This window comes from Sebastes umbrosus, chromosome 2, assembly GCF_015220745.1.
Source record: "Sebastes umbrosus isolate fSebUmb1 chromosome 2, fSebUmb1.pri, whole genome shotgun sequence".
Classification (NCBI taxonomy): domain Eukaryota; kingdom Metazoa; phylum Chordata; class Actinopteri; order Perciformes; family Sebastidae; genus Sebastes; species Sebastes umbrosus.
The window spans coordinates 24,316,036-24,328,949 of NC_051270.1; the positions used below are offsets into that span (position 1 = coordinate 24,316,036).

Genomic DNA, 12,914 nt, shown 5'->3' on the forward strand with positions numbered 1-12,914 from the left:
AAATATTTTGTGAAAGCACCAGTAGGCAACCCTACAATATCGTCGCTACATCAATATCGAGGTATTTGGTAAAACATATTGCGATATTTGATGTTCTCCATATCGCTCAGCCCTACTGTAGGATCTTGTCCTGTTTGACCTCCAACATACAGGTGTTTACTGTTTCACTGTGTCTGTGAAGTGCTTATTCAGACCTCACTGTTGATTTATTTCACATCACAGAGATACTTTGTGCAGCTTATGTAGACCTATTAATAACAATATTTTACTATATGTCATATATTTGATCAACACTATTTATTTACTTGCTTCAGCACAAATACAATTAATAAGCTGCTTTATGTCCATGGCTTTATGAACCTTTATGAATGTTTCCTATACTTCAAACAAGGTGACACCAGAAGGAACATAAAGACACTTAACCATGCCTATGTGTTTCATAACAGCTGTCTGAAATTTGCTATATATGGTGTTGGAAGACACTGCGACAACCAGACTAGCCAGCTTACTGAAATTGTTTAGATAGTTTTCCAGTATGTCCTCTGCTACGCTGAGAGCACACCCTTCTGTAGACCAACAGCCCATATCCTGTTGCAACCAATCCAAAAAAGGGATGTCTCCAGTAAAAAAACAAAACACTGGCTAAATAGACTCAAGGATGCCCAGTTTCCCCCTTGAACAAAGCTAGTGAGTTCAACATTTAGCAGCTGAACATATTTTTCTCAGAAGTTATGTTCATCAAAACTTTAATGTTGGGTATTACTCAGTGCTCCTCACTCTTAGTGTCCGTGGCTGCCATTGAAAGCTGCACAGTCCCATTTTTTCCGTGTCTCTGTGGAAATGGCTGTGCAGTGCAGTATATACATTTACTACCAGTCTCTGTTAGTCTATGGCTCTTCAGCCGCTCTCTTTCCCAGTCAAGCACCTTGGGGGAAGATTGTTGACTTGCAGTTGCAGTTTACTGTTGCTTCTTTTACAGAATCATGTGAGCAACGTTTTATGACCCATTAGATCAAAATTGGCGCTGACAAATCAAAAATTAAATGGGTGAAAGCTGTGATAATTGAATAATCATGGTGGCCTCCAATGGGAGGTTTGTGTTGCTTTTAACAGTGACATTTAATTCAAAGTGGAATACTTTTTTTCTAACTGGCAGGACAAAATAAGCAATTGAAAACATCCCTTTGGGTCTGGTATCATCTTGGGAGCATGAATCGTTGAATGAGTCATTAGTTGCAACTCTAGTCAAGTGTGAACTACCCAGAAGTGTGTGTGTGTGTGTGTGTGTGTGTGTGTGAAGATGTCAGTAGGATCTACTTAGTAGCCCTGTATGTAGCATCAGCCCTTCATTAGATTTCGTTTGATCCCAAGCAGTGTTAACCTTCCTCAGCCTTGTTATACCTGTGTGTACATGTTGGTAGGTGGGGGAGCATTTCCAGCAAAACAAACAGTGTGACCCAGCTTGCTTGTTTAAAATAAAACATGAACAGAAACAGCAATCTGCATGGTGCAATTGGGATAAAAACAAAAGATAAAAAAATACAATGAATACATTATGTGTAGGTGGAAATAAATCAGGATTTTTAATCAACTCATCTCCTCTCAACCCCTTTAAAAACAACAGGTAGTTTCTTAAGGGCCAGGAGGAGAATCCATGTCAATAGAGTCCAGGTGCATCATGTTGGACAAATGAGAAATCAGATCAAATTTATAATACATCAATGAAAAACACCATCTAAACCCTACTTCAGAACATCTGAGGAAATTAATAAAAACCTCTATTTTACTCTCATATTTTTCTTTTTCCAGCTCTTTTGATTTTTTGACTCACTTTCCTATTTGCTCAGCACCAGCGCACAGCTAATCATCCGCCACCTACAATTAGCATGATAACGTTCACCAAATTAGAACTCATCCTCTGGGGACCATGAATATCAGCACCAAATTTCACGGCATTAATCCGTCCATTAGTGTTCATGACCCTTATCTGTGGACCAAAGTGTTGGACCAACAAGAGGACTGAGGGACGGGCTGATAACAATAAAACCCAATACCATTATCTCTTCACACCTTATCACAGGCTTGTTTATCTCAAACTTTCAAACACATAAATAACCGTGTTGTACGATCTCTTTATACACTCTCAAAGCTAAACAGCCTCACCCCCTAACAGGAGGAAAGCCATCACAGAGCCTTGACCTATAATATATTGGCTGTGTCTGAAATCACTCACTACTCACTATATAGTGAGTTTGGCAATTTTTAGTGCTGTCTGAATGTATAGTGAGAATTATTATACCCTATATAGTGGACTCAAAGTATCCCACAATGCATCGTGAAAAGTAGTGGTTAACAATGGTCACTAACCGAGCACTATGTACCATCATGCATTGCGCTGTAGGAAAAATGGCACATGGACGAGAGGAGAGAAAGCAACACGATTGAGACAAATCAGTGAGTTGTGGCGCAAAAATAATATATTTAATGTGAGCAGAGCAGCCCATCACAACACAAACAGCGACAAAGTACTTTGTATTTATTAATTTGGGAAAATACGCTCATTGCCCACACTTTCAGAACGGACGTTAGTTCTTACCTTTCACAATAAAAGCCCTAGACATATACGCTGCGTCACTGCTTACCAAGGGAAATTTGAATTCACTCAGAGTATTTCACTAAGAGACAAGTCAACAAAATAGCTTGCATTTATCACAAACAAAAATACATGTATTTATTATGGATGATCTACCAGCAGACGTTGATCTGGCACAATTTAATTGTGCAACAGCGATGACATAATTAACAGCGCAGAGAAAACGACTCACTATATAGTCCTCTTTATAGTACTCCCTGGATAGTGAGTATGGGACTAGTGAATGAGTGAATGATTTCGGACACAACCAGAGTTTCTGTCATTATGCAGTTTTGACACCCAAAATGCTAAAACCAAGCCCCACGAAAAAACTGTCCTTATTGGTGAAAAAAAGTGGAGTAACTTCGTGACATAATGATCCTTATGTGAGCTCCGACAAAGTTCTGTAACAGCTGGGTCGCTTCTTCCTTCACGAAATTCACATAATTAATTTCAGCTTCTAATTAGCATACTCAGCAGGGAATCCTTAAAAAAAAAAAAAAGTAATACTAAATTATTTTTTAAGTCTCTCGCATATGCACTGACAGACTCTGAAAAAGGCCGGCCTTTCTTTATGGCTTCTAAGAGCCTCCGATAGGATTTGTTGATTCTCACTTATTCGTTTGACCTACAAACTTCAGATGAGTGTTTTTGGAAGCAAATGAGCGAATGCAGTTTTTTGTTTTTTTTTCCTGCGTGTAGATGTGTCTTGTCTTAACTAGCTCAAATACCTCCTCAAGTGCCTTTTATTTAAACTTGTGCTGAAAGAGTGCAAACAGCACTGAATAGATGAGGAAAGAAAGTATTTGCCGTAACTCTGCAGCATTCCTCCGACAAAAGAGAGATTATCTTAACATACAGGGAGGCATTTGGAAGCAGCCCTCTGGCAAAGAGTTTTGTCAACATTTTTGTGCTCCTGTATCACTCGTTCACTCATTCGTTCACTCTCTCTTACTTACTCTCAGACACACAGGTAGTATGTTTAGTACACTTTAAATTTAGGTAGCAAAAGGCCGCATGCATCTCAGACATCACTGATCACCATCAACATTATCTCTTGACAGAGTAATTGCAGGAAGCTTTCATGCCTTTTGAGTTCGTCTGCCCTCACTGGCCATCTGTTTTGTGCACCCCACCCCCACCTCCACCTCCTACCTGCTAGACTAATAAACACACCTATCCCAATCGTTTAAATAAAGTAGAGAGAAGAAAAAACACTCTACAGACCCCTTTAGACGCCTTTAAAGAAAAATGGAAATCAGTCAATCAACAAGTACTGAAGCTGCTCAAAAGGGGGTTCAAAAAGTCATTTTATTGTAAGATAATATTCCTATAGTTTGAGCATAGCAGCAGTTTGAAGCGTGAGATTTATGTCCAGTGCCAAGAGCACAAAGGCAACGACCAGTTACGTAGACACTTCACTTCTCTCTGCTGTCGATAAAACCGCCATCATCCCCATAATCATAACCTCCACCTTCATCTACTCACACCGTGCTCTCGTGCCGAAACCGGCTAAAATTTGTGCGCACTTGTATCTCAAAGCCATGAACTTTGTGTGACAGAGAAAGAAATGCAAACCGGTTACCTCCACTCTTGCCATGGCAACGGACGCGACAAGAAAAGCGATCCTGTACCTGTGTATCTGTCTCCCTAATGGTCTGTGTGTTAGTGTAACAAGATCTGTAAAAACTCCCCTCAATGACATTTTAGATCCCCCACTGTAACTGACCTGGGCTGGGGAGTCACAAGTAGGATTTAGGTGAGTACTCAGCCTCTTCTCTCAGGTTCCTGTTCCCCTTTTCCTAATGAATTCAACCATAAGAAGACTCAAGATGAGGCCCCTTTTTTCCACATGGCCAGGATATTATTTACTGTTGTGTGAGCTGGATTATGTTTGCAAATTCTCATTAATGCAAAATTCATACTTTTGCTACATCAAATATGTTTATAAAGTCACTCTTAACAGACCAGTGTTTTTTGATTTAACATACTAAATGAGTCTGTATAGTGTTAACCTTTTCATTTTGGGGAAGAAAAGCTCTCATTAAGAATGCTGTGGGGTGACTGCTGCCGAAGTGTCCTGCATTATAGCACCTTGCAGCTTCACTGTCGGACTGCACCACTCGGACCACTCCTAACTCTCCTATTCCCTCTGCTGGGAAAGGCAGATATTACACACCCAAAACAGAGTACAAAACACAGACTACAGTAATTACTAGTATTTTAAGTATCATCTCTGCGTGTAGAGACTGAGATGACCCACGTTGTGTTCTGGCTCGTTTCCAATCTGCTGCCTGGTCTAGGTGAGAGCCTCGCTGCTGACACTCCTCTGTATGAAATATCAATGCGAATGACTCACTCCCAAGTTTGGTGTCAATCATCATCGCAAATGCCAAACCCATTATCACCAAATCTTTTCAAGAAGTTGTTTCGTCCATCTGGTGGCAGAAGCAGCAGAGGGAAGATTTTCACAACAGCATTCAGGGCTTTTTGAAGAAGCTTGTTTTCCCTCAAGGCGAGGGAACTAGATTTTCAATTTACCTTATAAATGACCTTGTAAACATCCAATTTTCCATTTTTGGTTGCACGCACTTAATTTTGAGCTTAGTTTATTTGGTGTGTGTGTGAGTGGGAGTGAGTAAGAGGGGTGAAACTTGTATTAAAGATGGATAGAGTCAATGCAGCAGTAATATAAATGTGATTAAATGTACAGTATTTATGTTTTCAACCAACCACCTCGATCAACATTAAGTATCAGTCTGTTCTGTCATTTGCACCGACAAACAGGCTTTACCTTTTGTTCTTTTGGCCACAGCTTCCTCAAGATGTGACAAAACATTGTTGTGACAAGTGCTGCACACTCCAGTAGAGGACCAGTTTGTCTCCTGGTTGCTTGTGTCGACTGTTTCGATAAAAGCCAGCCTACTTTGCTGTTTGTGTTTCTGTTTTCCTTTTCCTTTTTTTGTATTGAATAGCACAACAGGCAAGTTCATTATGCGTGTGACTCATCCCACTAGCCCACACCCCCTCCCCATCTGCTGCTGTGCGCTGGAAAGGAGAGGGAACCGCCATTGATCACTTCTTCCCTCACACATGCACGCACACACCCCACCTTCAACGTCACTATCGATCGACATGTTTAATGTTTTTGTGGGGAATAGCTGGCATTTCCTTTTCTGTCATTTTACATCTGTTCCCTACCATTAGCTGACATTAGAATAAATCACAGAACAGGCATTTAAAAAATAAAAAGTAAAGCATAATCCAACACATTATTCAAACAATCTCAGACTGTTCAGTCAGTGCAGGGCTGCGATTTTTTTTGTAGCAGTGGCAGCCAGGAAATATATAAGGAAATATGCCTGGACAGGAGATGTTTTCTGCTTTGCAAGTGTTACAGCTGAGTTTACAGCTAGCTGATAATCTGAGCTGCTGTGGCAGAGTGGTTGGCAGGTATTGGACATTTCCTTGACGAAGCATTTTCCCACTCCCTCCTTCTCATTATCTGATTAATAAATGGTGTTTAACAGTTAATACATGATTGTAGCACATTGACATGCAAATACAAGAATATTCTGAAATAGTTGTTTACACATTTATAAAGATGTGAATTCATTAATATAAAGTGCATGCTATACAGTGCAAGGTAAAGGTATCCTTTGCTGATTTTCAACCTTATTATTTATACAGCAGAGTGCTCCGTCTTCTCATGCATAAAACAAGAAAACTTTTAAAACAACCACAGACCTTATTTTTTGCATAAATTAAAGCCACATTGGGAAAAAAAAGCATTGTAAATATGGTGTCTAATGGTGTTCACTACAAAATATAACAATGTTTTTGAAATTGACTGTACATATAGATGGACGATACGTCTCCACTTCCCCCCACTGTACAAAAGTGAAGCCAAAATATCCCAGAAACGGGAGCTGCCATTTTGAGATTTTCACCTCATTTGGAGCCAGAGTCTGCGCTGTAGTGATTGGGGTGCTGGAGCCGCGGTATCTAGGTCCCGCCTACACACCCTCCAGAGCCAATCACGAGCTGAGCACGGCCGCAGCTTGTTAGCGGGAGCCAACTAGCTGCTACGTTAGCACCACGGTAGCTGTTTGGCTGGAAATACACAACAACTAACCATAATATTTCTATAACTACATTTATGATCAAATCGACACATATTTTATTACTCAGACTCATTACAGTTATGGAAAGTTTAAGTTACATCTCCTCTCTCGTACAATTCCTCCAGCTCTGCGACTACTTCACTCAGAGCAGCTGTCAATCATGATGTCTCACCCCCTTTTTATAGCATCAAATAACTGATTAAAACCAAACTTATCCGCAAAACAAACACTTGAACAAAAAACAGCGTGATAAGAACTACCTAAAATGACAGAAATCATCTTTGGGGAAAATTTATTTCATGTGTACTTTGACTTTTTAGTTTGGCTCATGTCCCATCCACTAACATGGAGGAGGGCAGGCTTTATGATCTGTACTGCAGCCAGCCACCAGGGGGCGATCCAGATGTTTTGGCTTCACTTTTGGGGAGCTGTCATGTCGTCCATCTGTACAGTCTATGGTTTTTGGTGGTATGTCTCAGAAATTCTCTTCATCACTGTAGCGAAATATAGCAACATCGGGCACCAAAACCACATGGTAGGAAAAGACCAGCAATGCAGAGACAGTACTATTCTTCATACCAATTATATTTATTTATTTTCTGACAGATGGCCCTATTTTAATTCTACAAATGCAACTATTGCAGAGCAGTGGGTCTTGGGCACAAAGTGCAAAAGGGCTGGGTAAAGTGGAATATAAATCGGAGGGTGTGATGATTAATAAATGCACTCTCAGCCAGTCGCATCTACTGGTTGGAGAGGGATTAATTAAAATATTATTTATTTAAGTTTATGTAGATTTTAGCTGGTATTCTGTCATTGCTGGGCATCTGTTCCAAGAGTTTAGTTTACTCTTGTTGTTACCAAAATACCAACAACTCGCTTTGCGCTGCCTCACTTGAATATACTTCCCACCTGTTTGCGCCTTTCCTCCCACCTGCGCGTGGCACCAAAACACCAGACAGACAGGCAAAGTGAATATCAAGATCAGGAAAATACCAAACAGTCCGAGCTCTGCTTATGCTGGTCATTGGTCCACTACGAAAATAGGGCCCTGAGAGGAAGGGTCTAGCTAGCATGTTGTTGGCACAGTGAGTGGTACAGTTACTTTGGCGTCACTGAGTGGTATAGTTGTCTTTTGACAAGACTGTCTTGAGAGGACTTTTTAATGGAAAAATTAGATGATCACATTGCTTGTCCAATCCATGTGTTTCTGGCTAACAGCATGATACACTACTACATGTGTCATCTCGAAAAGAATGCAAACAAAGAGTCCATTTGGCTTCAAAATGATCAACTTTTCAAACACAAGTTCTTCATGGGTTACAGGGTTTTCTGCAGCATGTTATAGTGGTGGTTACCCACGCCACTCGAAATAAAGAGCACTGTCACTAATGTTGAGTGAGCTGACTGTTCGGACCATGCATTTATAAAGAGAACTGGATAAAGCGTTGGAGACGGGTTCTCGTTCAGAAAGTTGCTCAGTGGCGCATGAAGGCAATGTGGCTCGACTGCCGAGTGATAAAGTTCCCCGGATCATCCGGCAGAATTCCGCATCCATTGGGCCCATAAAGCAGGCGCAGTAGCGTTTCTTTGAACTCCGCCTTCCAGCCATCGGTCCAGCCTCGGCCTGGGGCTCATTCACATGAACGGAGGAAGGGAAATAACACTGGATTCAGCTATTAGCGTATTTTACAACTTTTAGGACCTAATGATTTAAATAAGGGCTATTCAAGTGTTCATACTGGGAAGTTTATTTACCTTGGCTCACGCTAACAAGTTGCGGCAGTGCCCGGCTTGTGATTGGCTCGGACAGGTGTGTGGGCGGGACCACGATACCACGGCACTAGGCACTACTCTGCAGACTCTGGCTCCAAATGGAATCAAAATCTCAAGGTGTCAGCTCCCGTAACCAGGATATTTCGTTTTCACTTTTTTACAATTGCAGGAAGTGGAGACTTGTCGTCCATCTCTGTATAGAGAGACCTTATTTTGGAAAAAAATATATAAGTAGACAACGGTAAGAGCCAATTTGTTTTTGATCCCGTTTGAATCATGCATATGGTGTTTGTCACTTTAAAATATTCTTTTGCAAGTCAAGAAAGTCACAGTTTGTCGTAGTATCATTTCCTTTTGTGTGAAACTGCTCAGTGAACTACATCTCTCGTCTCCAACAATATACGTCACCAACACTCGCTAGCTAACTTAGCTATGACCATGCACAAATGTAATGTTATTTTCCCTGATGTGTTTTATCCAGCAACTCCTGGTCTTTTTATCAGCCGGGAAGCGAAAGAACGAGCGAGACCCGTTGCTTGTGTGAGTACATCCCAGTACAAAACACACCGGCATCGTAGCTTCAGCGAGAGAGACGTCATTTACTGTGTTGCCTTTAAGGCAAAATAATTGGCGGACTTTTATTTTGAAAAGGCTTTTATTACGTGTTTATTAAGTGTAAGATAAGTGTTAGTCATCACTTCCTGTCGGCCATTTTGAGGAAGCTGGCTGAATCTGTCCACGTGCCTTTTTGTATCCACTGTCATCCAGACTGTAAACGCCACAGAGGCAATGTCGTAAGTAACTAATTTCATTGTTGTACTTATAAGTTAATGTTAAAAAACTTTATTTACATAAAAAAGCATTTGATTGTTTGTAATTAGAAGGGTTTTATTATGTATGTACATTGGAAAAATTCATGCTCGGAAACAAATTGGTGATTGTTTATTCTGTTTTCGTTACAGTTTTCACTGTCTGTGTAAGATGGTGTAAAGAGCCACAGTAAAGAGCAAGTAAAGCTTACTACTACTCGAGTCATCATTTTACCAGCAAGAGTTTAGCTAGTTGGATAGCTGCAGCTTTTACGCTGTAGTGAGGACAACATACTTACGCAACTTTTGGGTGTGGAGTCTTTTTAACTATGTATTTTCACAGTTTGACACTTCAACAGTTTAACAAAAAACTGCGACTTTCTTGACTTGCAACATTATCTTTTAAATTGACAGACATCATATGTGGTGCAATTCAAACGGGATCAAAAAAAATATTTGTTCGCCGTTGACTACCGTTCATATTTTTCCAAAATAAGGTCCCATGGTGGTCCACCGGAAGGGGCGGGACTTCACCTCTCCATACAGTCTATGGTTCAGACCATGAATTCACAACTAAATTGATCAAGAGACGACATCCATCAGGATCTGTCTTATTCCGTTTAGTAGGTGATTGATTGATCAATCGCATTGTACGTTTGCTTTTCCGTAATCACCCAGAGCAGCAAGATCAGAAAAAAAGAAAACCTGAGTTTTCATAAAGTCAGAAAAGTTGAGTCAAACGTCGTCACAGTCAGGAAGGGATGTGAAAGGAAAACCTCACCACAGATTTCTTTTGCGGAGAATAAATAATGCTTTAGTTGGCCTACAGAAACACTGCGGTCGGACTTCAAAATAAAACAAGGGAAGTAATCGACATTTTCCAGAACTTGCAAAACATTACAGCTAATTCTAATAATGATGAAACAAATGCTGGCCCTGTCATGTTCATCTTGTGTCATTGGGTGTTTTCTGTCAGATGACCTGTTCCCACAATAACTTTTGAATCTGTCATAGGGAAGAACAAAATAACAACATAAAAATGACTTTTAGATGATTTTTAACCTTACTGTTTGCCTCTCATACAGGGTGTGTAGCTATTAAACAGAATATTAACATGTTGATTAAAAGTGTTTTATTGCATTGTGAGCCGAAAATCTATTTTATTATCAGTCCAGACATGAATGTCATAGTAGGGCTGGGCAATATGATGATACATATCATCAAAACGATATAAAAATGTCTATTGTATATATTTTTCTATATCGTTTCTATCGTGACATAGGCTAGGCCTATATTTATTTCTTTAAATTTTGCACTAAAGTTCTTAAAATGAGAAAAGACTCAGTACTTTTCATTCCATTTCAAGTATTTAATTCACACAGGAGTATATAAAAATAAGCTTTACCATGTGCTTTACTAGAAAACACACTATATCGTGATATATATTGTTATGGAAATATGAAATGACCTAGATCATGATTTTGGCCATATTGCCCTGCCCTATGTCATAGTGTTAGCTTGGAAACAATCATGAACTTACAGGCCTATCCGCAATTTTGAATTCATTCCAGCGTTAATATTGACAGTAAGTACCCTGAGATGAGACAGACTCAGAAAAATCCGATTTAAAATAACTCTCGTCAGTGCACCACTGTGAATTAAACACTTAAATGAAGGATTAACATTGTGATGATAAGATGATGATGATGATTAATTGTGTATATGGAGTCCTGGTGTGAGAAGAATGTGTTGTTTTCTTGCTTTCTCGCATGTAGGTGGTCCTGGACATGACGTTTCGAGGTGGTGGTCATGCCAAAGCAATACTGAATATGGTTCCTGAAGTCACAGTCCTGGCCTTAGACCGAGATCCTTCCGCCATTTCTCTGGCCCAGCAGTTAGCCAAGGAACACTCGTAAGTGATTTATTGAAAAACATCAACTAGACCAAAACACAAGTAAAAGCTTATGTTATAAGCTGTCTAGACAAATGTTTATACTGAATAAATTTATCAGAAATTTTTATTGTCGCAGCTGACAGCTTGACCATTTTGAGCAGTGTTTGGTTTGTGGTCATTATTTCTTAAAACATACTGTAGGTGTGATATAGTATTGCAGCTCTCCCTGTATTTCTCACTTCTCGCCAGAGCCCGATCAAATACTGCTCGCCAAGATACAGCCCCTGAGTTTCACCATCCAATCAAATCCATTCTTCCTTCTTAACTTAAAGCTTTTCTCCCCCCACGCAAAGCTGGTGGGCCCGGCATGTCATTTGTCAGAGTAAGGGCCCACGCCTGCAGTGTGAAGGAGATGCTGCCTCCCACGGAGGATCTATAAGATATGAGGGGGGTGGGGGGAGGAGTAGAGAGAAGCCCAGAGAAGTTAAAAAGTGGAGAGAGAAAAAAAAGGAAAAGAAAATGAAAACACGAGAGTGAGAGAACAGGGAGACACGAGGACACAATGCCAGGGTGAGAGGGAGTGTGTGCATGAGCAAGGCGCGGGAGGATGAAAATGAGATGTTCCTAAGACCATGGCGTGGGAAGGAATCCTTTTACGTAGATTCTGGGGAAACCTCTCTCAAGGGAATCTGCCAGAGAAATGTGCCTGTGAGCAGGGAATGACAATTAAGAGAGAGAGAGAGAATGAGAACATTGTATTCTGTCAGCAGCAATATACCCCTGCTGTAAACTCTTCCACGCCCACTCGTGATGCAAGTTGAGAGAAGCTAGAGAAATCTAGCAATTAACCAATATTATTGGAAGCCTGAGTAAAAGACCCTGGCAGCCTACGCAGTGCATCCGCACAACAGGGTTAGAGGATTTTCTCTCTCCTCGGTACTCCCATGTCTTGAGGAAAGTATAACCTCGATGCAAACTGTTGACTGTCGGTGTGAATCTGAACCCTGTTTTACAGTACAAAAAGAATCATTTCACCTCCTAACGTTTATTTAAAAGCGTTAGCTTATGAAAGTAACCCTCTGTTCCCTGATGTCTTTAATGGGATTTGTCTACTGCATGTTGAGCCTCGCTATTCTCTGCTTTTCACCTTTCTGGTTGTTGCTATGACTTCCCTGCGCTTGAAGCTACGCAGGAGTTGTGCCCACAGTAAATGTTATGAATCTGAAAAGGCACCATGCATTATTGAAATGCCAAGTCAGGAAAACATTGGATTTACATGTGTGCATATGGGGTCACATAAAGGCTGATATGAGATATGACATTAACTGTTTGCATTCACTATGCACTTTGTTGATTTCACATCAACAAGTGCCATGTTGGCTACATAGACTGTATAAAATATGGACATAGTCTCTGTAACGTCACCCATTGTTTTTTGAAGAGCCATTGTGGGATTGACTCGCTCTTGGAGCCAGCCACAAGTGGCCATTTGAAGAACTGCAGTTTTTTGGCACTTCTGCATTGGCTTCATTTCTCAGCACCAGAGGTTGCTGCTTGGTTGTCATATCAGAAAAATTAGGTGTTTAAGGCTAAACTGATATTCAAGGACCGATTAGAATCTGAATTTGGCAACATGAACACCAAGAAGGCATTCCAGAGGGTGAAAACCCTCACTGGGT

General features: G+C 40.6%; 1 protein-coding gene and 1 long non-coding RNA gene across 3 annotated transcripts in view; one reads left to right on the forward strand and one right to left on the reverse strand.

Moving 5' to 3' along the window:
* Positions 1–12,914, forward strand: part of mettl15 (methyltransferase like 15) — a 52,102-nt gene that overhangs the window by 20,741 nt on the left and 18,447 nt on the right. For both annotated transcript variants that reach the window (XM_037749370.1, XM_037749361.1), the window contains exon 3: positions 11,117–11,253. In XM_037749370.1, the coding sequence (XP_037605298.1) occupies positions 11,117–11,253 (137 nt within the window). The remainder of the gene's footprint in view (positions 1–11,116; positions 11,254–12,914) is intronic.
* On the reverse strand, positions 1,189–6,813 carry LOC119476134. Its single transcript, XR_005203945.1, has 3 exons — positions 6,484–6,813; positions 6,373–6,379; positions 1,189–1,200 (listed from the first exon to the last, which is right to left on the reverse strand). It is a non-coding gene; the product is annotated as an uncharacterized LOC119476134 (long non-coding RNA).